Source organism: Peromyscus maniculatus, chromosome 11 (genome assembly GCF_049852395.1).
Source record: "Peromyscus maniculatus bairdii isolate BWxNUB_F1_BW_parent chromosome 11, HU_Pman_BW_mat_3.1, whole genome shotgun sequence".
NCBI classification, from domain to species: Eukaryota; Metazoa; Chordata; class Mammalia; order Rodentia; family Cricetidae; genus Peromyscus; species Peromyscus maniculatus.
This window is the reverse complement of record NC_134862.1, coordinates 21582414-21610000: the sequence shown is the minus strand read 5'-3', so window position 1 is coordinate 21610000 and position 27587 is coordinate 21582414. Positions and strand designations below refer to the sequence as shown.

Below are 27587 nucleotides of genomic sequence, written 5' to 3'. Positions count from 1 at the left end.
CCTTTATTTGCTAAGATATCTCACTGGCCCATTAATGGATTCATTTTAAACTGTTATGTCTTCAGATCCCTTTATGCAGTCTAGTAGATGTTTCTCTTTTGTCTGATGTTTCACAGTATTTCTCCCAGTCTGTACTGTTTTTTTCATTATTTATTAGAATCTTTTAGAGAACAGATGTTTTTAAATTGGTAAGTTCCATATTAACGTCTTTTCATTTTATGCACTGTGCTTTTGATGTTAAATATAAGAAGACATTTGTGATCTGAATCGTGGATGTTGAGAATTGAACCCCGGCTACCTGGAAGACTAGTCAGTGCCCTTAACCTCTGGCCATGTCTCCAGTCCAGCAGTACTTAATTTTTGAGAATTTCCCTAATTGCTCCTTCTTATTTAATTTAATCTGTTTGCCTCCCCCATTATGTGTGTTGAGGAGGCATTATTTGCTTCAAACTTAAGATTTATTAAATTTATTATTTTGCCTCCTTCAAACAGAAAGCAATAGATCTTGCAAGCAAAGCAGCCCAGGAAGACAAAGCTGGGAACTATGAGGAAGCTCTTCAACTCTACCAACATGCTGTTCAGTATTTTCTCCATGTCGTTAAGTGTAAGGCATGCTTTATTTTCTTTAAACGTGTGCACTAAAAGGGAAAAAAATTGTTACACTTACAAAAACTGAAATACAAAGCCAAGAGAATTCTAAAGATCTAAACCACCCATTAAAAATCAAGTCCTTTTTCTCCTTTTAAATACTGCTAACAGATGTGACAGCTGTTGGAGTTGTTACTTTATACACCCAGCATCTTTTTGTGTATTCAATGGAGAGAGCTTTGTTTTATAGATAACCTATCCAGATTATATGATTTGAACTTAATAATTTCTTAAGTATATGTTGGAAATGATTTTGTCGTAAAAAATAGGTTGGGAGTTATTAAGTATCTTACAAATGCATAGTTGATGTTTATTGTGTACCAGGTTCTATTTTGGGAACTGGAGAGTCAACACTGAGCAACAATGCATTGAAAATGTGTAAGATCCATCACCAATCTTACACTCAGTGCATTGGGTTATTTAATTTGAGTTTTCCCTTTTAAGTGGAGCGGAGGAGTTATGCTAAAGAGAAATTGAAAATAAAATACAGCACATAAGAGACATGAGGATAATCCTATGCATTGTCTGTATTATTCAAGTCCACATTTCAAAATAGCCATAATAGAGGCCCCATAATAGAGGCCTTTATGTAATAAGGTTACTATGTTGTTGGTCCACATAATGTATGTGATTTCTGTCACTTTGTATACTTTGAAATAAAGCTGACAAAGATGTTGATGGAGTGACTACTGCTTTACTTCTGATTATCATTTATATTTTAAAACTTTTATTCACTTGTATTAATTTTATCTATCAACATATGTATGCAGTGTACAGAGAGCAAATCCAGCTTCCATTTTTCTAACTGCCCCGCCCCCAGCCTCACTACTCTACATTCAGAGTTGTGTGTTGTCTCTCTTGTGATTGTTTTTTTTTGTAAGACAAACAGCTTTCAGCTGTCTGCAAACTGTTAAGGGAAGAATTTGAAACCTATAGACTGTTAAATACTTTTATTGTATAACATTAACTTAAAATATCTACCGTTTTACTCTGAGGTTTTGTTTTGTTTGTTTTTAAATTCACACTCCCTTTTGGCCTCCAGCCCTGAGCGGGAAGGAACAGAAAAGGGTGACAATCATTGGGTACAATGAATTAGAGATGCTTTTCCTCACTCCTCCAACATAGAAGTTCCTAGTTAAAAGACTGTCTCTAAGTTTGAACCTTTCTCTGTTGAATACTGTATTGGTTGCTTTTCTGATATCCCTATAGAATACCCTGGCAGAAAACAAGTTGGGGAAAAAAGGCTTCATTCTGGTTTACATACAGTTCCAGAAGGGATTCTGCCCGTCATCACAAGGAAAGCATGGTAGAAGTATGAGGCCAGCCTGGGAGTCAGGAAGCTAACTGGTCACAGCCCATCAACACATAGGAAACTAGAGAACAGGAAGCCAGATCGTAAAGCCTCAAAGCCCGCCCGCAGTAACAAAGTTCCTCCAGCAGGGCTCTGCCTTCCTAAACAGTACCACCCACTGGAGTCCAAGTGTTTGCATACATGAGCCCATGGGCACATTTCATATTCAAACTACAACAAATGCTAATGAAATAGTGTCTCGTTCCTTTCTGTAGATGAAGCACAAGGTGATAAAGCCAAGCAAAGTATCAGGGCCAAATGTACAGAATATCTTGATAGAGCAGAAAAACTGAAGGAGTATCTGAAGAAAAAAGAGAAGAAGCCACAGAAGCCTGTGAAAGAAGACCAGTCAGGTCCAGTTGATGAGAAGGGGTATGTATTCTAAAATGTTAGATTTTATATCTTGTGACCGTTCATTTGTGTAATAGATTTCTTTTGTCTAAGCCAGGAATTTTCCAACCATGAGTCATGGGCCAGAGTGGGCTTGTGTCCTATTGCAGTCATTAAGTTTTATTGAGAGACAGCCTTGCATATCTGTTTATATACTGTCATCCTGGGCAGCTCTTATACTGTAACAATAGAGTTGAGTGGTTACATTACAGATTGTATGGCCACAAAACCTGAAATATTTACCATCAAGCCTTTCAAAGACCAAAGTTTGCTAGTCTCTGCTTACTGCATTTTTATACCTCCCTGTTTTCAAGTAACTAGGAATGTTACTTGAAATGCTAGGCATGGCACCAACACACCCCTGACTGTCAGTAGGAGTGATCTGTGAATTAAGTCTGCCCCTGTGGACAAAGTGAACTCCAATAATGTCAATAATTTTTATTTTATGCAAAGGCTTTTTTAGATGTTGGTTTGCGGCCAGGTGGAGGTGGTGCATGTCTTTAATCCCAGCATTAAGGGAGGCAGAGACAGAAGCAGGCAGATCTCTGTGAGTTTGAGGCCAGCCTGGTCTACAGAGCGAAATCTAGGACAGGCACCAAAACTACACGGAGAAACCCTGTCTTAAAAAAAAAAAAAAAAGGGTTTGTATTATGTCATTGTAAAGAAAGCAACAGCACAATTTTTTAAAACTGAACTCCAGTTTTTGAATGCCTTCCTAGATGCAGGAAGTATCACAAATATAAAGAGAATTTACTGTACATATAGTGCATGCATTCCCAGCTCTGCTAAGCAGGGAGAACATACTCTAGCTAGATTTGCTCTTGATGGTTCTGTGAATGGGTGCCAGCATGGTTCCAGATGACACATTAGGAAAACATTAGATTCTAGGTTGATATGGCCTGCCTGGGTTTAAAGCACTGAGGATCTGGTGAGCTCTAGAGCCTATGATACTCACAGTTCATATTCTGCAGGGTACAAGTTTCTTGCATAATGCCCAAGGTCATGAGGGACTGAGGGATGGAGCCCTGTAGGCAGTGCTCTCCCCATATTTGTTCATGATGAAATTTTGCCTCTTTACTAGGCATTGCCAAATTTAAGGACAGGAGTGATACAAAATTTAGAGTTGACTTCCTTAAACCTTGTGGCAGAGTTTGAAGAAAATTATAAGCTCGGAGTTTTCTGTTCTCTGTTAAGATATGGTTAGAAAAAAGAGTTTCAGTGGGATGCCAAGAATATTTTATATTCTATTAATAGTAATTCCCAACATGAAATGCACATATTCATATTCATCATGAGCCTACAGGGCCTCCACATCTCACAGACTTCTGCCAGCCAGGGACATTTGATCTTCCCTGTCTGCAGGGACACATGCAGTGTTAGTGAGGACCTTGTAATTATCTGCTCTGCATTGGTCGCCTGACAAGGGAGAACCAGTCTTTCTTCTCTACTAAATAACAGTCCTGGTTACACAGACTGGACTGGAGCTGATTTTTCTAGGGATTACCTTACAGAATTTTGAGGACAGAGAAGCAACCTTGAGTTCCCATCATTACAAGAACTACCCAGGATACTGTATGGGGACATAGAGTGAATTCACGCCTGTGGTATTTTATGTTCAAAAAGAGAACTTGCTGCTGCCACCTTCCCCACCAAATATTCCTAGGTCGCAGAAATACACACACAGGAAGGCCTCTGCCTCAGTTACCTTAGGGCAAACCAGTGGTCTTACCTGAGGATTTGTTCTTCATGCAAGCAACCCTCACCTTTCAGGAACACAAGTCTGATGAGGATAAAGGCTGTCTGCAAGGGAACCTCCCGAGGGCAGTTGGTTTTAAATGGTCTTTACAGCCTGAGAAACTTGAATGGGAGATTGGAATGTCGGTGACTCAGCTCTCAGTAGTTTCTTCATCCATAACCCTGCCATTCTACAAATAACCAAGGCTTTTCTACACTGGCACCAGTCCCATCAAGTCTTTAAAATCCTTTGTGTCTTAAAACCTGATAGTTGGTAAGACTTTTCTTCTCTGTATCACTTTTCACCCAATGTTGTATCAACATTTTCCATTCATTGTTTCTATAACATTGTTTTCAAAAGCTGTAGAGTATTCTGTCATAAAGCTAATTAATCTCTTTAACTGAACATAAATTATTTTTGTTTTTTTCTCAGTGTACTGTAGATGTGACTGTCCTTGTAGTGAAATTTTAAAATTATCTCCTTAATGTAAATCCCTAGATGTGAAATAGTGCTGTTGTAGTTCTCTGTTGCTGTGCTAAAATACGATGACCAAAAGCAATATGGGAAGAAAGCCTTTAATGTAGGTTAAAGGGTCTAGTCCACCACGAGAGAAGCAGAGAGACTGATGGCGGAATGCTGCTTACTGGCATGCTTTCCCTCCCTTGCCCAGCCGTCTTTCTTGTATCGCCCAAGCACAGCTGCCCACAGAGGCTCTGCCTACAGTGGTCTGGCCCTCCTACATCAATTAGTAATCGAGAGAGCACCACACAGGTGTGCCCATAGTCCGGTGTGATGGAGGCCGTTCCTCAGTGAGAGTCCCTCCTCCTGGGCAGTCTCAGTTTTTGTCAAGTTGGCAGAAACTAACCAGCACAAGCGGGTTGGCCATTTACCTTTGATATTCACCAGGAAGCTTTATCAGTTTGGAGGAACCTCAGGTGAAGGGGGGGTATATTATAGATAACTGTGTACTGTGTCTTTTCTTCCTAGCATCAGGTCTTGTTGAGTTGTATTGGCCTGGTCCTGATGTTTTTTGTAGTTGCTTACAATTTTACTGTACTCTGTTTTAAATCCTTCATACAACCTGTGGGTACATACATGCAGGGGCATGTCATAAGGATAGAGGTGTGTGTGACTTCATTCTGGTCTTGTCCATTACCAGTGCATAGTTCCCTATTGATCATTTGCCTGCTTCCTGTTTTAAAAGTATCATTTGAAACACTTCAATAAAAATAATTTTTAATGTCAATGTCTTTTCTTAAACATTTCAGGTTATCTTTCCTTCACTTTTGCATTGTTTATTAGCAGTGAGTGATCTTTTGCATATATTAAATTCTTTTCATTAGGAATGACAGTGATGGGGAAGCAGAATCTGATGATCCTGAAAAAAAGAAACTACAGAATCAACTTCAAGGTTACTTTGGTTTTCATTTTTAAATTTATTCTTATTGAAAAGACTCATGGGTTGTCTGCTTGAACTGTTTTGTTTCCTTCTATTTTATTGAGTTTCCAAAAATGGCTTTGGTTGCTGGTGGGTCACATACTGACTTGGTTCCAGACTAGGATTTACTCTCAAAGCTAATATTTTGTTGTTTTTAATGGAGTAAAAAATGGTTTGTTTTCATTCCTGCCTTTAAAAGTTGCTCTTTTTCATGTATTTGGCCCTTGTACAAGAGATAGCATTGACACTATTAACACACTGCGAGGCCCAAGGAACTGAGTGGATTAGGAATCACATGATCCTGCTGCCATGGCTGCAATTGACCTGCTGCTTCATTTTCTCCCTGTTTTCTCCTCCACGTTCCTGGCTCACAGATATGCTTATTTCATTACGTTTGCTTTTCTCTTTTTTTCTACTACACATGTCAAAACTCTTTGATTCTGCTGTCCTGAAGTAGAGTGGCATAATGGAGTGGCCATGAATACAGATCTGGATTCTACTCTGAGGTCTGCCACTTAAAAGCTTTCAAATTGTGGGCAAGTTCCCCAACCTCTCAGAATCTGAGTCCCCATCTTGAAAATGGACATTTCTTCCAGGGAAAAGAAAGCAAGATAATGCAAAAGGATCTTAATAAATTCTGGAGGAATGGTAGCTCAGAATATCTAAAAAGGCATCTACTTAATTGTTGGTTTCTTTAGTTGCTGAGATGTGATTGTTCTTTTGTATGTTAGCTAATGGCTTTTCAAATAGAAGGCTTAATCGTTGGTAGTACGTATTTGCACCTTTGAGTCTTACATAGTAAAATATTTAACTAGAAAGGATTCTCATTTTATAGGCTCAGTTTGGTTACTGGAAAGGGGAAAGCGAGTGTGTGTGTGTGTGTGTGTGTGTGTGTGTGTGTGTGTGTGTGTGTGTGTGTGTGTGTGTTTTCTCAGATGTCTCTCTAACCTTGCTATACTTCCCTCATTTTGTAAGATTTCTGTCTTACCCACTCCACTGGTATATGTTAGAAAATACTATAAACTTAGTATGTTGAAAACTGTTTAACTAATTATGGTAGAGAACAGAGGTTTTTGTTTTAGATCTATTCTTTTATTTTTATGTGTATGTGTCTGTCTGTGTGAGTGGATGCTGCGTGTTTGCCCAAAAAAGCCAGAAGAAGGTGTCCGATCTCCCTGGACTGGTGGTTGTAAATTGCCTGATGTGGATCCAAACTTGATTTCTCTGGAAGAACAGAATGCTCTCTTAACCACTGAGCCACCTCTCCATCCCCCTGAGAACAGGGTTATTTTGTTGTTGTTGGGTAGCTTTGATTTTTGTTTATATGCCAAGAACTTTTATAGTAGATCGATGCTGTCCCTCGGGGAACTTTGAGTTCACCCTGCTGCCCTGTGCTGCCTAAAGTGATAGGACACTCACTGTACAAACTGTCATTTGATCTACACTAAGTAGACTTCTGAGTTGAAAGGCAAGAAACATTTCCTGTCCGTTTGCCTTGCTTGTTTTTTGTTTTTTTTTTTGTTTTTTCGAGACGGTTTCTTTCTCTAGCTTTGCGCCTTTTGTTTATTTTTTATGTAACTGAGAATGACCTGGAATTTCTCATCTTTCTACCTCCACCTCCCAAGTTCTGGGATTAGAGGTATATGCCCCCATGTCTGGCTTTTGTCCGTTTTTTGATTTAATGGTTGTTAATGATTACTATCTTTTTATTTGTTATGGCTGGGAAGATAGCTCAGTCAGCAAAACGCTTAACACACACAGGAGAACCTGAGTTCAAGCCCCGAGAACTCACCTACTAAACCAGACATAGTCGCATACATCCATAATCCTAGTGTTGGGAGATGAAGGTAGGCAGATCCCTCAGGGATGCTGGCCTGCCAGCCCAGCCTGACAGGTGAGATCTGGGCCATTGAGCTCCGGCACCGCAGAAGACACACACGTGTGTGTGACTGAACACCTACACACCCACACTATCATTTTAAAATTTTTTATTCCCGAAATATTTTAATATTTTACTTGTGTTTTGGATTATGGTATTTAATATATGACTATTAGGATTAAGATGGATTATGGTTTGAATTTTCTGTTAGCTAATTCAGGGACTTGTGCGGTTAAATGTCTCTTTGATTTTATTTTTTACATTTATTTTTTGTGTGTGTACGTGAGCATGTGTGTGTGCGTGTATGCACCACAGCACGTGTGGAAGTCGAGGATAACTTTCAGGAATCAGTTTTGTCCTTCTTTCATGTAGTTCTGGAGATCAAACTTGGATCCACAGCCTTGGCAGCAAGTGCCTTTATCTACCGAGTCATCTTACCAGCCCTTAAATATTTAAATACAATATACAGGGTAGTAAAAAGTGCACTCATATTCTTGGAAGTGTAGTCGATTTATATATTTTGGGGTAATTTTATCTTGCCTTTTTAGTTTTATAAACCATTAAGTTTTGTTTGGCACTTAATCTTTCACAACTAAATATTGCAAAGTTACCTTTAAACTTTAATAAAAATATTAGTTGTATGTGGAAATAAGCATAGTGATGAACGTCTTTAGTCCTCTAACACTTGAGAGGCCAAAGCAGACAGATCTCAATGAGTTTTGTGGCCAGCCTGATCTGCATAGTGAGTTCCAAACAGCCAGAGCTACATACATAATGAGATCTTGTCTCCAAAAAAGAGAGAGGGGCGGTATATTATGTATGCTTGGTGCAGGAGGGAAGGGTGTATATGCATATGTAAATGCATGTTCTTGTGTGTTAGCACGGAGTGTCATGTTGGGAAGGGGTGTGTGTGTGTGTGTGTGTGTGTGTGTGTGTGTGTGTGTGTGTGTGTGTGTGTGTAGAAGTGAGTGATTGTTGTGTTCTTGAGCGTTCTCTACCTGTGTAGTGATGCAGTGTGCAGTGATGCACTTGAACCCAGAGCTCATGGATTCAGCGAGTCTAGTTAGCCAGCTTGTTCTAAAGATCCTCTCTATCCCCCACACACTGGGATCACATGCAGGCTCACACCCACCAGGCATTTACGTGGGTGCTGGGAATCATAGCTCCCGTTCTCAACATTTGTTTGACAAGCTCTTTACCAACTGAACTGTTTCTCCAGCTTCTCTTGGAGTTAGATTACATGAAAATCTTGAGTTATACATGGATAAAGAGAATTTACTTTCATTTGATAAATGAAGCCCTATTCTGTGGAGTACATTTTTTTTTATTGTGAGATTACTGATCTTAGTGGAACATAAACAATGCACATTGACTTTTTTGTACCAAACTGAACTTTAGGGTGCAAAATATGGTTTTACTCAATTCTAGCCCAATAATTAAAGATTTTTATATTTTAGACAAGTTCAGTTACCAAGTATAGGCTTAGACTCTTAGGTGATATTTCCTCCTAACCACAAGAAATGGGGTTTAAAAGTAATTTCATGATCAGTGATTCGTATGTATTGAGGTGTCTGTGTTCGGTTTAAACAACTACCTGTCATCTTTTTGTGTATGTTCTTGTGTGTGCATGTGTATGGAGGCCAGAAGTTGACTTCAAGTATCTTCCTAGATCATTCTACTGTAGTTTTTGCAACAAGTTCTGTTACTGAACCTGGAGCTCATCAATTGAGCTTTTCCGGCAGCCAGTGAGCTCCAGGGATCCTTCTGTTTCTGCACCCACACCCCCCAGAGCTGAGGTTACAGATATGCACCACCACAGTTTGATACAGGTGCTGGGGAATCTGAGCTCAGATCCTCGTGGCTTGAACTTTGCTGACTGAGCCCTTCCTCATCAGAGTGCCTGCTTCTCATCTTCTTAGGCTGTTTAGTGATTCATATTAAAGCAGTTCCTGTATACTAGAGAATTGGAAAAGCATTTGATGAAAATAGCTAGAGGTTTCTTCTAATAAATTACAGGATATTTTTCTTGGACTCTCTCTGTAATAGTTTTATAGTTTTTTAATGTACTGCTCTGAGAAACTAAATCATTCTTTTAAGTAACTTTATTAATTTTAAAAAAATGGTTCTGTTTAAAGGCAGATACAAAGTTTGGCAAATCTCAGGAAAGAAATGCAGGTCTTTAAGGATGCACTTTTTTTTCCCATTATCTGTTCCTCTCTCATTTCCATCTCTTTTGTCTTTCCTCTGATTTTGTCTCCTGTCTTTCTGACTTTAGTTAAAATCACTGAAGTGTATTCTGTCTGGTATACTCAATGGAGAGTGTTAACAAGAGAAATAGTGAGCCAGCCCCACTGAAGAAGTACAATGATTGTCCAGAGCCAGTACGTGGCTCTAATACTCACTGGGTCACCTGATCCTGTGCTAACCTGTCTGTGTGGTCTGGCCAGGTAGTTCTATTTTCATTTCACTAATGAGGAGCAGAAATTTAGGCATTGAGTCTTGTCCATAGCCAACCACTTAAGTTCTTGCCTTCTAATGATTTCTGACAACTTCCTCATTACACTACTTCAAAAAAAGTCTTAGTACTGAAAACATTTACAGACAGTTTAACAGTGTGGTTTTTAAATGTTGCTAACTTTGCTGAACTGGTCTTTCTCAATTTAAAGATGACCCAATATTTCATAGGTGCCATTGTTATAGAGCGACCAAATGTGAAGTGGAGTGATGTTGCTGGTCTTGAAGGAGCCAAAGAAGCACTTAAAGAGGCTGTGATTCTGCCTATTAAATTTCCTCATCTATTTACAGGTGAAATGGCTTCTAAACGGTTTAATTTCAATCATATTATCGATTGTGGTAGAGCACTGTGAGTTCATGTCTCCATATCATGAATTATCTTGAATTGACTCCCCCCCCCCCCCCCCCCCCCCCGTTTCCTTTAAGCAGAATTAGGATTTACAGTGATAGTTCCCATATCATTACCCAACCACTGAAGCTGCTGATTGTCATTTTAAACTGTTTCCTGGTAAATTAGGAACTCATCAGAACTCATGAGTCCTCCAGACGTGAGTGTTGCACCTAGTCATCCTCCACAGGAGACAGATATTTAGAAGCAAGGCTTTGCAGCTGCCTCTGTTCTGTGGGAGTGCTTTTCCTGCATTAGTCTAGTGTGGAGCAGGACCCTTTAACTGAACTTTCTGTCCCTGCGGAGCAGAGATTCTTTTGTCTGTCTCTTTCATGCATTGTGGTTTCCATACATTGAGCAGATGAGTGAGCAAGTAAATGAACTTCCTATTGGGAGGTCAGTATTTCTGTGAATGTGTTTTTGATGATGTCTCCAGAAAGAGCAAGTTGCATACTTAAGACATACCTTAGACTGGTCAGTTTTAAAGTATCTTTTTAATCTTACTGAGAGCTTTCAAATGAAGACCTTTAGTGTGGACAGTGTCTGCAGTAACTAAAGTCCTCATGCTATTTTTCTAATACAACTTGTAGGAAAGAGGACACCTTGGAGAGGAATTCTGTTGTTTGGGCCACCAGGAACAGGAAAATCCTATTTAGCCAAAGCCGTTGCAACGGAAGCAAACAACTCAACGTTTTTCTCAATATCTTCCTCTGACCTTGTCTCTAAGTGGCTGGGGGAAAGTGAAAAGTAAGTGATGCATTGAGTTTTCACTTGGTCTCTGGTGTCAGTCACCTTGTCAATATGTGCGTTAATAGACTTCGTAAACCATCGCTAAACACTCAGGGAAGGAATGTAATGTAGGTCTTCATTTCTCTGTCAAGCTCAGTACCTAGCTGGGAATTTATTTTGTAGGGGAAAAAAGCTAGTTGTGTGTGTGCATTTGTACGTGTGTGTGTGTGTGTGTGTGTGTGTATAACTTAGTGAATTATCTAGTATCTTGTAATTTATTGTTTTATTCCCCTGCAGCATGATTCGGCCTTTGGTCTTTGTGGTTCTTATAATATTGGTATATTGCCTTGTTGTGATCATTTTGTACTGTTTACAAACTACCAGCTTTATTTATTTTTATTTTTAGACTGGTTAAGAACTTATTCCAACTTGCCAGAGAAAACAAGCCTTCCATTATCTTCATTGATGAAATTGACTCTCTGTGTGGCTCAAGAAGTGAGAACGAAAGCGAAGCCGCACGGCGAATTAAGACCGAGTTCCTGGTCCAGATGCAAGGTAGTGTTGCTGGCTCTTAAGGTAGCCTCTGCATCTTGTTTAACCATTACCGGGGAAGGATTTCAGCAGAATTTCTCTAAAAATTACTATTGCCATTCTTGGTTTTGTTTTCAGACAGGATCTCATTGTGTAGCCCTGGCTGGCCTTTAATGACATAGACCAAGCTAGCCTCATAGATGATACCCAGCCTGCCTCCCAAGCACTGAGATTAAAGATGCACACCACCACTCCCTGCGTGAATGTGTCGGTTCTGTAATTATCTTACAGAATTCACAGATATTATTAGTAAACTGATTATATCTCTACTCGTGTACCAGGAACTGCATGAAAGAATATTTTCAAAAGAGTATTAATAATATTTGTTCATGCTCTAGAAGATTTGCTTCTTAAGACAGTGTGATTGGTGCTTGAGCAGTGTGGTTCTTGGTTAGTTGTGTTTTTGTAAAGATGAAGATGAAGTACTTGAGTGTTACATAAAGCACTGCCTCCTCAATGGAACATACACAAGAGTGTGCAGAGTAGATTACAAACGCACGCGTATGCGCGGTGGAATTTATTTTTAGCTGCAAAGAATGAAATTGTATCATTTGCAGAAGAATGCATATAACTGTATATAATCTTATTTTAAGCAAACTAAGTCAGTCTCAGGAAGACAAATATCATATTTTCTCATATTTGTGGTTACTGGATTTTATGAATAATGATGAAAATAGAAGAAACTGCCAGAGGGGACAAAAGGAGCTGATGGGAAGGGGAGAGGTGGGACATTGGGGAGTATGCTCCAAGTGCCTTACATACATCTTTGAAAATGTCCTGATGTAACAATATTATCTATAGTGAGTGTACACCAGTGACTTTAAAAAAAAAGAAAGCATCAAATTATTATTTAAAATCTTACCTATTTTAATGCAGGAGTTGGTGTGGACAATGATGGCATTTTGGTTCTGGGAGCTACAAATATACCGTGGGTTCTGGATTCTGCAATTAGGCGAAGGTATGATGATAGAATAAACATCTTATTTCTAACCACAGCGTAGCAATAAATGATACTATCCCTTTCCTTTATAGGAATGTATTCTGATAACTTCTCAGATTTTTTTTATTTTGAATCCTTTTTATTAGTCAGTCCTAGCCCTCTTTCTCCCCGTGTGTTGGAGGAGGAAGAATGAAAGTTGCTTATTTGTTTGCTGGTTATAATGAAGGAAAGTACATTGCTTGGTGTCTGTCCATAACTTTAGTCTGATTAAGTTTAGGATGGATGATACTTCAAAATTGACAGAAACAGTTCTGTATCTCAGTGAAAATCCTCCATATAAAGATTTGCAAAATGATTTCCTTTTCCTCTTCCAAACAAAATATTTTTATTGATTATTTGGGAATTTTACATAATGTACCCCAATCACACTCCCTTCCCAGTTCTTGAAGATCTGTCTCCCCATCATTGTGACACTCCCCCCACCCCCCAAAAAAAAAAAAGAAAAAACAAGTTCAATTTGTGTTGTATATATGGTCACTGGAGCATGGTCATACTTTCAGTGTCCAGCCCTGTAGCAGGAATCTTAAAGGTTCTTATTAATAAGATCAAACCTGAGGCCAGTTATCGGGGTCAATGCTGGTAGATCAGAGAGACAGAACAAGCCACAGCTATCTCACCTCGCGGGATCCTCAGCTGGTCTTGTCTCCTCAGACTGGAGGCCTCTTGAGTCCTCATCCGGAATGGGTCTCAGCTGAACTGCTGCTGGAAAGCCTGAAGCTTAACCAGCCACATGCTTAACCAGCCAAATGCCGCTAGTTTCTGATCCCCACGCCTTATATATCTTTCTGCTTTCTACCACCACTCTCTGGGATTAAAGGCGTGTGTCACCATGCTTGGCTGTTTCCAATGTGGCCTTGAACTCAGAGATCCAGAGGGATTTCTGTCTCTGGAATGCTAGGATTAAAGGCGTGTGCTATCACTGCTTAACTAGTGGCTTTTCTGTTCTCTGACCCCAGATAAGTTTATTAAGGTACACAATATTTTGGGGAACACAATACCACCACACAGCCCCTTAAAGAAAACTGAGTCCTTCCCTACCTCCATCCCTGCTGGAAGCCACCATTTGTGGAGAGCTACATTTCAGCATCCTTGTTCCAATTTTTAAGAATTCTGTTTTGTGGTTTCCTGTCTAGGCTGTTACTTTTGGGGGTGGGGGTTGTCATAGAAGCCTTCTGTGTCTGTTTTTCTCAACTGTGAGTCTGCAGTCATCGATACTACTGCAAAAGATGCTTCCTTGCCCTTTACAATCAGCAGGAACAGAGATCAGAAGGCCATGTTGATGTCTGTGGTCCATGTTACCACCTAAGGCCACATGGATGTCTGTGGTCTGTGCTGCCTTCTGAAGCCATGTTGAGGTTGTGGTCCATAGACTAGGCTGCTGCTGGGGACCATATTGATGTCCATAGAAAAATGAATTATTACTCTTGCTGCTTAATCTGTAGCTCAGGCTAGCCTCGACTCAAAGCAACTCTCCTACTTCAGCCATGCTGGGATTATAGGCATGAGCTACCATGTTTGGCTAGGAAGATATATTTTTTAGAAAAAAGTTTAGTTAAAAGAAATAGGTTTCTGTCTATTACTTGGCGAAGTGGCAATCTGTAATCCCAGCACTTCGGAGAAGGAAGGAGACCTAAGAACTTAAGGTCATCTTCTGCTGTGTAGCCAGTTCTAGGCTAGCTTAGACTATATAAATACTGTTTAAAACAACAACAGAAGTCTTTTTTTTTAAATTTATTTATTTATTTATTTTTTTTTTTTTGGTTTTTCGAGACAGGGTTTCTCTGTGTAGCTTTGCGCCTTTCCTGGAACTCACTTGGTAGCCCAGGCTGGCCTCGAACTCACAAAGATCCGCCTGCCTCTGCCTCCCGAGTGCTGGGATTAAAGGCGTGCGCCACCACCGCCCGGCTAAGTCTGTCATTTTTAAGGCGAAATTGAAGCTTCAGCACAGCTCTGTAGCTCCCTAAAGCATTCTTCGGTTGCATGATGGAAAGAGCACTTAAGTGTGTGCCACTTTTATTGCCTCGTTTGACAGCAGGCTAAATTAGCACCCAGCCCACCCGAGGAACTGTTAGGCAGTTTTAGAAAGTGGCCTTGTGCAGAGCAAGTCTGTGTAAAGGTGAGGGGAACGTGCAATACCTCTGCCGCAGTGAGTCTGCACACAGTTGTTCTGCCTTGCTTCCTCTGTATCCAAACGCCCGAACTTTATGAAGGCAGTGTCTTAGGCTTTCTGCTCTGTGAAGAGACGCCATGACCACAGCAACTCTTAGAAGGAAAACGTTTATTGAGGGGGCTCGCTTCTCACTTACAGGTCAGAGGTTCAGTCCATTTTATCATGGTGGGACACGGTGGTGTGCTGGCAGACTGAGAGTAGCTGAGAGTCTTACGTCTTGTAGGTCACATGAAGCCGTCTGTGACACTGGGTAGAGTCTTGAGCGTATATGAGACCTCACAGCCAAACCTCCTAATAGTGCCACTCCCTTTGGGGGCCATTTTCTTTTAAACCACTACCCCAAGTATTAATAAACTACTTGTGATAATAGTACAAGATTATTCAGAATGAACTCAGAGTGAAAAGAACATTTGTGTCATGCTTAGTCTGTAAGATTTTAAGTAGTTTTGCTATTTTGAACTTAGAGAATTATGGTAATCCTTATTTTATATTGTGAATCATTACTCTATTTATCACAAGTTCAGAGTGCAGATTTTGTGAGACCTGCCTTTATGCAAACAGCCAAAAATGATCCAAAAGTTGAGTTTGAAAGATTAAACCAGTCAAAACTTGTTTCCTGACTATTTTGCTTCTAATTTTAGTTTTTGGTATATCATAGACAGTCTACCTTGAGGTAGGCAGGTATCTGTGTGTACGCACATGCACTTAAATATATGGGTGTTTAACTCTGGTGTTGTTTATCCTGACTTAGTACAGTTGAGAATATCTAACTAAATGCCTGTGGTTTTCCTAAATATACGAATTTTACATTGAAATTAAGCATATGTATTTAACATCACTTGTATAATTTCTTTTAAGATTTGAGAAACGTATTTACATTCCTTTGCCTGAAGCACATGCCCGTGCAGCCATGTTTAAACTGCACTTGGGCAGCACTCAGAACAGCCTCACAGAAGCAGACTTCCAAGAACTTGGGAGGAAGACGGACGGCTATTCAGGAGCAGACATAAGTATCATTGTACGGGATGCACTTATGCAGCCTGTCAGAAAAGTTCAGTCAGCTACTCATTTCAAAAAGGTAAGCAGGGTTAGGCTGCCCTGTCCTGTACTTTCAGATGAAGCCTCGGGACTGCTCCTGGCTTGTTCTCAGAGGAGCTGGAATGGCTGCAGTGTTGTATGGAATGTAATAAGTAGATTTATGTAATAAATTTATTTCTGTTGCACTGAAAATAATTCTTTGCTGGGTGTGGTGGCACAAGCCTTTAATCCCAGCACTTGGGAAGCAGAGACAGGTGGATCCATGTGAGTTCAAGGTCAGTGTGGTCTACAGAGTGAGTTTCAGGGCTACACAGAGAAACTCTGTCTCTAAAGACTAGAAAAAAAAGAAAATTTTTCCAGTGAAGATTATTTATGGTCCTAAAGTACTGTGTTTTCTATGAAGTGACTTGAGGCATGTCTGGGTCATTCTGATGGTTAAGAACCTGCTTTTGGGGTAGCCAGAGCAACCTGGAGCAGAATCCGGTATATTTGCACCATACCAGGATGTAAATAGCCAAAACCAGACAAAAATCTCCGATCTCATGCATCTGGGTAATAAAGATTGACATAAACGCAAGTAAACTAAGTGTGAGTGTGTTCACAGCCAGCTGAGAAGGTGTACTTTACACCTGCACTGATCCCAAAAAAAGTTAATCAAATGAAACAAACTTGAAAGCAACCCCAATTTGATACAAATGTTTTGCCATAAATATTTGTATGCAACTTTGTTACAAAAATTCTTTTTCTAGAAATTGCTAAACCCTTATTTTAGCTATGTTATGTTTCATGAAATGACATAGAAATTATTAGGTACTTAATTTCATTTTTGTCCTAGTTTGCCTTCTATTGATATGGTAAAACTATAACTAAAAGCGGTCTGGGGAGGAAAGGGTTTATTTCTTTTGGTTCTGATTGTAGTCCATGGTGAAAAGAAGTCAGAGCAGGAACCTGGAGACGGGAGTAGATGCAGAGGCCATGGAGGAGCGCTGCTTCCTGGCACTCCATTCTTATATACACCAGGACCATCTGCCCAGAGATGATACGGTCCACAGTGGGCTGGGTCCTCCCACGCAAATCATTAATCAAGAAAATGGTTCATAAACTTTCCTCTAGGCCAGTCTGATAAAAGTCTTTTTCTCAGTTGAAGTTCCTTCTCCCCCAAGGATTCTACCTTGTGTCAAGCTGACAAAAAGCTACCCAGTACAGCACTTACAGGCTGTCTTAGGTACTTTCTATTGCTGTGAAGAGACGCCAAGGCAGCTTAACAGAAAGCATTTAACTTTCTGAGAGGGAGCCCATGACCATCATGGCGGGAGCATGCCGGAGGCAGGCAGGAGGGTGCTGGAGCAGGAGCTGAGAGCTGACATTTTAGCTACAAATTGGAGGCAGAGCCGGGCTACAGAGTGAGTTCCAGGAAAGGCACAAAACTACACAGAGAAACCCTGTCTCGAAAAACAAAAAACAAAAAAATTGGAGGCAGAGAGAGAGACAAACTGGGTTTGTCATGGGCTTTTGAGACCTCAAAACCCACCCCCAGTAATGCACCTCCTCAACAAGGCCACACCTCCTAATCCTTCCTAAACTGGGAACCACGCATTCAAATACATGAAACTGGGGGGGACAGTTTCACTGAAACCACCAGACAGGAGGTTTTTGTTTTGTTTTGTTTTGTTCAAGTTTTTGTTAAAAGAGACAAAAATATTGAATAATTTAAGACTATATAGTCCTGCAAAATGTCACAAGTTTTTCAGCCGTGGAAAAGAGCAACTTAGGAGAGTTTTGTAATTTGTTTGTTTTGATTTGTAAGGTGACTACTGTTTAATAAGCATTAGGGGAAAAGAAGAGGAAGGGTAGCCAGAAATAACTGCTTCTCTTTCAGAACTTCTCTCCCTTTGAGCCCCAATAATCGCATAAATTATTGTATGAAATATCAAGCTATAGAAATGAATCAAGAAAATTTTTAAATCAACCAAAATCTAAAAAAAATTTAAATCAACCAAATAATTGATAACATTTTTCCCTATATATTCTATTTTTCCTGCAGTAAACATTTTAAAACAACATAAAAATTAATGTATTTTTAACTTTCCTGATAATGACCAATCTCTTAATTCTTATTTCATTTATTCAGATAAATTCAAGTTACTGTGATTACAGGTTCGTGGACCCTCAAGAGCTGATCCTAACTGCATCGTAAATGACCTCCTCACCCCCTGCTCTCCAGGAGATCCCGGGGCTGTGGAAATGACATGGATGGATGTCCCTGGAGATAAACTCTTGGAGCCAGTTGTTTCCATGGTAGGACATCTTAAGTCTATGTTCACTAATTTGTCAAAGAGCAAACATTTCATTTCTGTAACACCAGTTAGAGAATTTTATGATCGGGCTCATGTATTTAATACTTGAAGAATTATAAATACTAGTTGTGCTTAGATGTAAAAATAATTATCTCAAGTTGTGAGACTTGTGTTAATTGAAAAGGCTATATTTTGAAAGCACAATTTTCTGACTTTATAAGTCATTCACATAATTCTCACATATATTGTATAAAATATTGTTAGAACTTAAATAAAATATGAGTTTTGCCCATGAATCTCACATTTTAAAATAACCAGAGATATCAACTCTTGTATTTATACATAGTATTGTTTTTGTTTTACGTCTTTAGGCTGCATAGAAAGTTTAAATAATACAGTCTTTAAATTTTCCACTGAAAACATTTAACCCTTTTTTTCAAATGCTATATAAGACTTTAAAAAGATTTTTTTATTGTATCTATACGTTTACATTGTAGGAATAAAAGTAACTCATCGGGTTTGTTCTGTAAGAAATATCTTTTGGTTGCTGATTTGGTTATAACACTCAGTTGTAAACTTTTTCTGCTGTGGCTGCCAGTTTTCAGTGTTGTAGTACATTTCACAGGAGCATGTGTCACGCTACATGTGTCTCAGCAGTGCTTATCTAATTATTCAGAAGTCCCTTGTGTTGCAGTCTTTGATAGGTTAGATTATTTTTTAAGTTGTTGTGTTCTGTCCTGCATTGAAGAATTCACAGCAACTTAGAATGTTTTTTTTCATTTGCCATGCAATTTTACAAGAACCATTTATTTTTAATGACTTTCAGATATTAATGTATTTTCAGTTTCACTATTAGTTTTAACTTAAAAATATTTGTATTGCTCTGTAGCATTCCTTCATTTAAGTAAAACTGGGTGAATTACATAAATATGTTTCTGTAGTAAAAAGGAGTATGATTCAGTCAGTACAATTCAAAAGGAATGTAATGATGTTATTACCAAATGCAGTTCTCAGTTTTCATTGGAAGGATTAAAATAATATAGAGTATTTTCTGTTATTGAAAAGCTAATGGACTTGACTTTCAGAATTTGCTGCTTCAGTTACAAATGTCCACAGAGGTTGTAATAAATTATTAATTTCTTGTGCAGTTACCATTTTCCTTCTGAGTTACACTTGGTGGGAAACAGACCTCTTGTTGAAGGGAAAGAGGTAGGCTAGGAATGAGATCATGGCCAGACTGTGGATGGTGTTGATCCCCCGGCTGCGAGAACTGTCCTTGCAATAGGTAACAAGCTTCGGAGGTACACAGAGGAAGAGAAAGGGATTTGCCTTAGGAGCTCAGGACACTGCAGACTTTCCTGTTTGACTGTAAATTAGTAACTAGTAACTAATAACGCAGTTTTACCGTGTTAAGTCCATTATTAATGCCCTCCTTTTCTCTTAACAGTGGGATATGCTACGGTCACTGTCTAGCACAAAACCTACCGTCAATGACCATGACTTGTTGAAATTAAAGAAGTTTACAGAGGATTTTGGCCAGGAAGGCTAACGTAAAGCAGCAAGACCATGTTTACTCTGCATTTCCTCTCTTTTGTAGGTATTTTGCCTTTCTTGGATGACATTCAGATTATTTCCAGTAAAACTCTTTTACACAGGAAAACATACATCTCACTTCAGTGTTCCTTTAAGCTTGTGTTGTGCTTTTCCTACACTACCTGCTAAATTCTCCAGTTAACAAAAGTTGTAAAATTGTAAGGAGTGAGCTGTGGCAGAGAATTCAAACAGTGAGGAGAGCCTGAGCTTGGCTGGATTGCAGCGCTTAGGGTTCATGCACACTCTCTCAAAGAGCAGTGTCTTTACTGTCTATTTTCCTTTTTTTAAAGGAAATTGAAATAGGGCTAAAGCTAATGATATCTAAATACCTTGAGAAAATCGTTTAAGCATTCTTATCACTGTAAAGTTATTGCTTTATTAAAAATTGAAAATGGTAGACTCTTTACTCTCAGGGATGGGTGGTAAAGTGCAGAGCACTGTGAGGAAGGGGTTTGTGCCACAGCCTGTGCTCCTGCTGACTTTAACGAGTTGGTTCTTCCTGTGTAGATTAAAGTGGTTCCTCTAAAGCAGCAGGCTTTTATATCCACATGACACTTTCCAAGTTAGTCATCATCTTCACCATGAAGAAGAAAGTTGTCTACTTCAGTGTCTTTTTGTAGCCAAGATTGACCAAAAGGTGGCAAAGAAGTACACATTTTTAAGTCTTGTTGTGAGATGCTGTAATGGGAACCTTTAATAATAAGAAAGTGGCTTCCCTTTGTACTTTAGGATGTTTCCTGTTTATGATGTGGGTGTGGATGTGTGTATATATATATATATATATACATATATAATTTTTTAAATATAGGATAGCGAGAATCTTGTCTTTTACTTTTAATTTCAGGGAACAGTTTGTCCTAGCCACACAAACATTATCAGTGTGGCATTTCATGAAGCTTTAGAGAGAAACTGATGTCTCATTAAACGTAGCATCATGTTATTTTAATGTCTTCAAATAAATGATCTGAGGGTGTGTGTCACACACTTGTGCACCAACTCTGAGTTGTGCCTTGGACATTTGCATTGACTACATGCAAACAATTACTAGGTTAACTAGAATTGCTAAGCAGTTCTACCTTGCAAGTGCTACACAGTAATTGCATTTTAAAGTATATTTGCACATTTTACATGCTATGCTATATGATTGCCTTTAGGTTTTCTGTACAGATTATTTTTGTTGATATTCAATGAAAATTGTAGGCCTGAAATATACTGTTCTTATGTGAAGTAAATTGCTATAACCTACTTTTGGCTATCTTGTGTATTCTTCTTTATTTTGGGACCTTTTGCATAGGAGACAATGTCTAAATTGGTTAAAAGAATAAATTGGATAAAAATAAGTTATAATTACTAATGACAGCCGGGCAGTGGTGGCATACACCTTTAATCCCAGCATGCAGGAGGCAGAGGCAGGCAGATCTCCCAAAACTACACAAAGAAACCCTGTCTCAAAAAAAAAAAAAAAAAGTATAATTACTAATGAGTATATATATTACAGAATCAGGGATGGACATGCACACCTGTAATCTCATGAGTTCAAGGCCAGCCTGGTCTCCATAGCAAGTCCCTGTTTCTTTAAAAGAAAATAAAAATTATGCTCTTCAACAGCTACAGTGTGAGAGCTGTAAGTTACCTTAGCAGAACAACACTGAATTCTTTCTAAATGAATTGGTTTGTGTAGTGTCTTAGTTTTCCATTGCTGTGAAGAGACATTATGACCAGGGCAACTCTTATAAAGGAAAAATGTTTAATTGGGGCTTACTTACAGTTTCAGAAGTTTAGGCCATTGTCATGGTGGGGAGCATGGCTGAATGCTGATCATTGTGGTGATGGAGAAGTAGCTGAGAATTCTACATCCAGATCTGTAGGCAACAGGAAAAGAGAAAGCCACTTGGCCTGGCTTGGGCTTCTGAAAACACCCAAGCCCACTGCCAGTGATATCCTTCCTCCGGCAAAGCCACACCTATTCCATCCTTCTCAAGTGGTGCTACACCCTGATGACTAAGCATTCAAATATATGAGCCATTTAGGGGTCATTGTTATTCAAACTACCACATGAGTTTGGTCAGTCTCTGAACAATAAGAATTAATATAAATTTATTTAAATACATTTGAAAATAAGAATTTTTTTGTGAATCTGAAGTTCAAAGAAGTATTCTGCATAAATTAGTCAAATACATCACCTAATAGTGTGTAAGGATAGTGTTGATAAGTGGAAACTTTAATTGCACTTTATTTTTCACAAACAAGATCTTACTGTGTAGCCCTAGATGTCTTGAAACTCCGCTATGTAGACCATGCTGCTCAAACTCACTGAGACTTACCCACCTTCTTCTATTTCCCAGGTACTAAAATCTGTGTGTCACTATGCTAGCCCCTCCCACTGAATTTTTGTATATTCTTTAAGACCTCTGTGTTGCTCTGTCTGGAGTTATTGCTCCAGTCCCTAAATCTTTTAGGGAATAGATTTATTTGTGGAATCTAATATCATTACACTTCTGGAATGGTAGAATTTGCTTCATAAGCCATTTTCATATTTGTGTGTCTGTGTCATGATATGTGGGGGCGCGTGTGTAGACATCAGGATGCCTTTGTGGGGTCGTTCCTCTCCCACGCTTCTGTGCACTGAGCTATCTTGCCAGCTCTTCATGTGTTCTTTGTCTAAGAAAGCAAAGGAGCTTGTATGTACCTGCTCTGTTCCGGGTTCTTGACCATTATTGTTTTAGGCTGACATTTTCTGAGCAAACAAGACCCTCATGGCTGCTCATCTTTATGAGCTGCACACCACATGATTAGAAGTGTTTTGTCCCAGTCTGAGAAATCACAGACACTGTCCGATATGCCAGCAGAGAATTGACTTCTGACTTCACTGTCTGCTGGCAGGAAGCCAAGACGAATGCAGCTCACACTGAAAAGCACCCTTTGCCACAAAGCTGCCCCAGGGGCCGAGCATTGCCAGTGGGTTTCTTTGGGTTGGGCTAAGGCTTGGAAGGAATAGGGCTCTTTTTTGAGATGAGATCCCATTTCATTGCCTGATCTCAGGTGATCTCCCGTGTCACCTCCCAGGTGCTGAACTATAGGCACTTGGTACCAAGTACAGCTTGGAATAATGTTGCTTGTGGCAGAAGATTTTATTTGTTTTATAAATACTGTATATCAGGTAAAAATATGTGAATTTGAAAAGTAGGCAAGTATGTTTAAAAATTTGTATAAAGTATAAAATTAGAGGCATACACCTTGTCTAATAACTCTAGCACACAACATACTTAAAAATATTTACATACTTGTTCAATGGAGGGAGGAGCTAATAGTACTTAAGTCTAGTGATAGAAATATTAGGGAATATGAATGCCTGTTTTTATATATCTTTAAATACTTTTAATCTCCCCAAATAAAAGTCAGTAAGAATGACAGGTGATGATAGGAGTTAGTCTCAAGCTCTGGGATGTAACTGAAAACATTTTTTAAGACAGAAAAACAGAATCATAAAGTTAGTTATCAGTCACATGTCCTTTAGACAGGTTCTGTCCATACAAACTGCCTTGTTGGTCTGAGGCAGGCTCTGGCCTCCACTTTGAGAACTCAGATGGAGAGATCCTTTTTTCCTTCATCCATATCCATGGCTTAGCAGGTAGTACCATCCCAGTCCTTCACTTTGAACATCTTGAACAAAGATGAACAAGGCATTGAAAATAGGATTGCATTTTGGTGGAGGCACACACCTTCAATCTTAGCACTCAGGAGGCAGAAGCAGGCAGATCTCTGAATTTGACCCCAGTTTGGTCTACAAAGAGAGTTCCAGGACAGCCAGGGCTGTTACATAGAGCAGGGGAAAACGAAAGAAGGAAAATAGGATTGTGGCTAACAATAGCATTTAATAGGAAGCTGTACTGCCCATTTTCACGTGGAATGGAGTGCTCAGCGAGGGGACACTGAAAAGCTTTAAGAGCAGCTGGGGGGGGGGGGTTAAGACAAGCATAGAAACCCAGGGGTCTCCCTTGAGTGTGTTCAACATTTCTTGTAGTTGCACTACTAAAATAATGTAGATGAACTCAATATTTGATCTTGCAGGTTTCCAGATTGTGTTGGTTGTATATACAGACTCACTGTGTTTTTGTTGTTAAAGGGGGGAAAGTAGCAAAAGAACAAGGTCCATAAATATTTGAATATATGTATTTGTAACATTTAGAAGAACCTGAGTAGGTGCAAATATCAGGAAGATGTGTAAAAATGGATCATATTGGTGGTCAACCAGGAAGAGGAGTTTCACATTTCAAAAGGGAGGGATAGAGTTGGCGTAGTGGTTTAGAGCACTTGCTGTTCCTGCAGAAGACTGGAGTTCGGCACCAGCCCCCAATGATAGCTCATCACCATCAATCCATAGGTACACGTGTGGTGCACATAAATGCATTAATTCAGAATACTCATACACATGCAGTAAATCCTTTTTTAGAGTTACAATTCAAATGTAATATATCAATATGGGCTCAATCAAGAGATTCTGCACTGTGTTGTGTTTTGAGCTGCTAACAGTGGTTTTAGGCACTTACTTGATTGGTTGAGACTGAACTTAACAGTGTCTACTCTGAACTCCATTAACATAATGTAAAAACAAGTATTCAACAACTTTAGGGACTAAAAAGCTGGAGGAAATGTCAGTGCCACCCACAAAGTCTTTATACTCCTGGCAGAAGATTCAGAATCCAGCCCCTAAATCAAACTTAGATAGGTAAAAGGAACAATAAACAATCAGGGTCAGTAAATCAATATAAAGTATAAGAAGGTATAGGATAACTCAGATTATTTCAATCTGTGTTGTACTTCAAGCAGTCCAAAACCCTGTGGACCAGGAATGTAAGGAAGATCTCTCCATCACTAGGAGTCCCTTACACAGTTGCCTGAAGCAGTGGAATAGCAGAGAGCTGAAGCTCTTGGAGTTGGCTGGATAGCTCTATGAAGGCACCAGACTTTTGTCTGTGATATTCCTGGACACACTGGCCTGAGCTTCCAAATGATGTTGGCCAATGGGAAGTCATTGCTACACGGTTGCTGTGACTGAAAGTTGCCAAGCAACTGCACCATACATCAAAGTGGAGCTGTACCACCTTTACCAGCTAGACTCAAAAGTCACTGTCACTGTACTCGTGGCTGAAATAGTCACAGGAGCCCATCCAGTTTCAAATGGATAGAACAAGAATCCTCCCACCTACCACCAGAAGGGATGTCAAGATTACATTATAAGAAAAGTGTGGGTTGAAAGACAGTGATGGGCTTCCTAATCATGCAACGTGAAATGTGTTTATGTAAACCTAATCTGCCGGTAGACCTAATTGCAGAATCTACTGGGAAGAGAACACAAGGAACGAATCAGTCAAAATACATGGGCTATTCTCCAGAAAATTGGCTGATTTCTCTAAAAAGCCAGTTTTGGGGTGTGTGGGGAGTAGAGATTCTCATACTCTTATGCTTTAGCTACAATTCAAGACAGCAGAATATTTGAACCTTGATTGGACCCCTGTTTTATAAAAAGGGAAAGTGGAATTGAAAAGGTATGAATGTAATATTAGATAACTTACAGAATTGTGAGCTCTCTCAGACATGAAAGTGCTCTGGTGAGTGTTCTTTATTTTAAAAGGTTCATGCTAAACTTTGCAGGTGAGGAGTGAGACATGAATTATCGTAATATTCTTAACTTCAAAATTACCACTCAAAAAAAAATTACCTTAAACATAAGACCTCCCTAAAGCAAGTGTGGTTAAACAAGACTGGAAGATTTTGAAGAGGGAGCTTGGTGCTTGACTGAAGGCTGGCCTTGCCTACACACATCGCACCAGGGTGTGAACCATCTGAACAAGGCAATGGCTCCTCTCCACATGCAGCTGGACACCTTTCTTTTCTGAAGCTAAGGCACCAAATGTAGAGATTTCTTGGAAGTTTCCAGAACTATAGGACTTCGGTCTCAATTCAAAGATATCTGTAGAATTGTCAGTGCATTCTTAAAGGCTTGAGATGGCAATGTGATTACATCAAAAAGTCCATATGTGGAGAATTCTAGAATATTAAAAATGTTATAACTGAAGATACGTCAAAAGGATAGTTACATGAGGATGGAGTAATAAAAATGCAAGCCCAGTGGGTGTATAGCACTCTTGTAACCAGTTGTCAATAGCCATTAATCCCCACAGTGATGTGTAAGCATGCACAAACATCATTCCTCTAGGGGAAAAATATTAAAATGTTTCCCTAAATTTCTGCTCTAGGTTTTAGGACAACACAGAGAATTAACCTTTGACTTTTCTTCTATAACTGTTAACTGAATCTTCTGCAAGGTTTAGACACTTCCTGTGAAAAATGCAGCCAAGTCCCTTCTCCCAGTTTTCAAAATGGTGTAGGGAAAGAAGTCATAGTTCATGTGATCACTAAATCCAGGTCTGCTGTGCTTAAGGAAAGTTTTTAGCCTTGCTTAGACCTCTGCTTCCTCAATATACTGAACCAAATCCAAGAGGCAGTGTCAAGAGATAAACCTCCATCCCTTTTAATACATTGCCAACATTTAAGTTGTGTAAGTGCACAGATGAAGCTCAGCTCTCCCTCACTGTGCCAGGAGCAGAGAATAAGAGTCTTGCTGAGCTATGTAAGTGGCTCACACTTAATCCCAGCACTTGGGAGGAAGAGGCCAGTTGGGTCTACATAATGAGTTTGAGGCCAGCCAGGGCTACCTTTACTGGGCTGCTCAGTGGGTAAGAATGCTTGTCATGCAAATATTGAGATCCTAGTTTGAATCCCCAATACCCACTTAAGTAAACCATATGCATATGCCTGTAACCCCAACAATAAAAGGCAAAGCAAGGTGGATTCTGGGAGATTGCCAGTCAGCCAACCTAGCCAAAATCTGTATTTTCCGATGAGAGACTTTTCCTCAAAACAATCAGGCAAATAGTGATAGGGGAAGACACTCATATTCCTCTGTCTTTCACATGTGTGCCTGTGACCTTGCATGCTGCACACACATGCATGTATTACACTCAAAAAGATCATTTGCCAAGGAGCACTCAGTATTTCCCCAGACTCAAGCTACTGCCAGTTCCTCTGCGGTCTAGCCTCTAAGGGCAGGAATACAGCAACTGAGGTAGAGTGATGACTAACCATCAGACAACCACTACTTTGGTGAGATGAGACCCATGTCCCCATTCCTGCCTGCAAAGTCCCTTCTCTCACTGCTTTGGAAGCCACTTAGCTTAATCTCTTCAGTGATCGATGAGGCAAGAAAGAGCTAAGAGACAGGAAAGTATTTTATAGACAATTATGCTTTGTCTGTTTATATGAGGCAAGGGAGCCTAACAGCCTGGCTGCCTTCACACAGGGAAAGGAAAATACACAGAGAAAGACAATGCTTCTTTTAATAAACCCTACCAAATATTGCGAAGTTATATCAAGAAAATGTCAGGAGGAAAGTCTTAAGCCAAAACTTAATGGCAGATACTTCTGAGTAATAAAATGAATTGATTTGTTTTGTTCTTAGTTTCTAAATTTCATGAGGTATTGTTTATGTTCTTTTTTTATGGTAAAAAGAATATGTCACAGAATTTACCAGTGCAATCATTTTGAAGTGTAATTAAGTATTGTTCATCCATCAGTATTAGTCTTACCTCTAGGATTTTCTCATCATCCCCTGCCACTCTCAGCTCCTGGTAACCGCTATTCCATAGTTTCTTCTGAATTTGTCTGCATCGTGCTAAATGAAATAAGACAGAGACCTAAGGCCACTTGTATATCCTTGATGTCCAGTTTGTTTCACCAAGCAGAATGTTTTCAAGATTCATCAA

At 39.5% G+C, this 27587-nt stretch overlaps 1 protein-coding gene across 1 annotated transcript in view; it reads left to right on the top strand.

The window, feature by feature from the left end:
* Positions 1 to 19832, top strand: part of Vps4b (vacuolar protein sorting 4 homolog B) — a 24621-nt gene extending 4789 nt beyond the window's left edge. Inside the window, exons 2-11 of the mRNA XM_006993688.4 lie at positions 493 to 604; positions 2215 to 2371; positions 5468 to 5535; positions 10127 to 10246; positions 10934 to 11090; positions 11479 to 11627; positions 12540 to 12621; positions 15692 to 15911; positions 18029 to 18169; positions 19616 to 19832. Of these exons, the coding sequence (XP_006993750.1) occupies positions 493 to 604; positions 2215 to 2371; positions 5468 to 5535; positions 10127 to 10246; positions 10934 to 11090; positions 11479 to 11627; positions 12540 to 12621; positions 15692 to 15911; positions 18029 to 18169; positions 19616 to 19717 (1308 nt within the window). The 3' untranslated portion in view covers positions 19718 to 19832. The remainder of the gene's footprint in view (positions 1 to 492; positions 605 to 2214; positions 2372 to 5467; positions 5536 to 10126; positions 10247 to 10933; positions 11091 to 11478; positions 11628 to 12539; positions 12622 to 15691; positions 15912 to 18028; positions 18170 to 19615) is intronic.
* The last annotated feature ends 7755 nt before the right edge of the window (positions 19833 to 27587 follow it).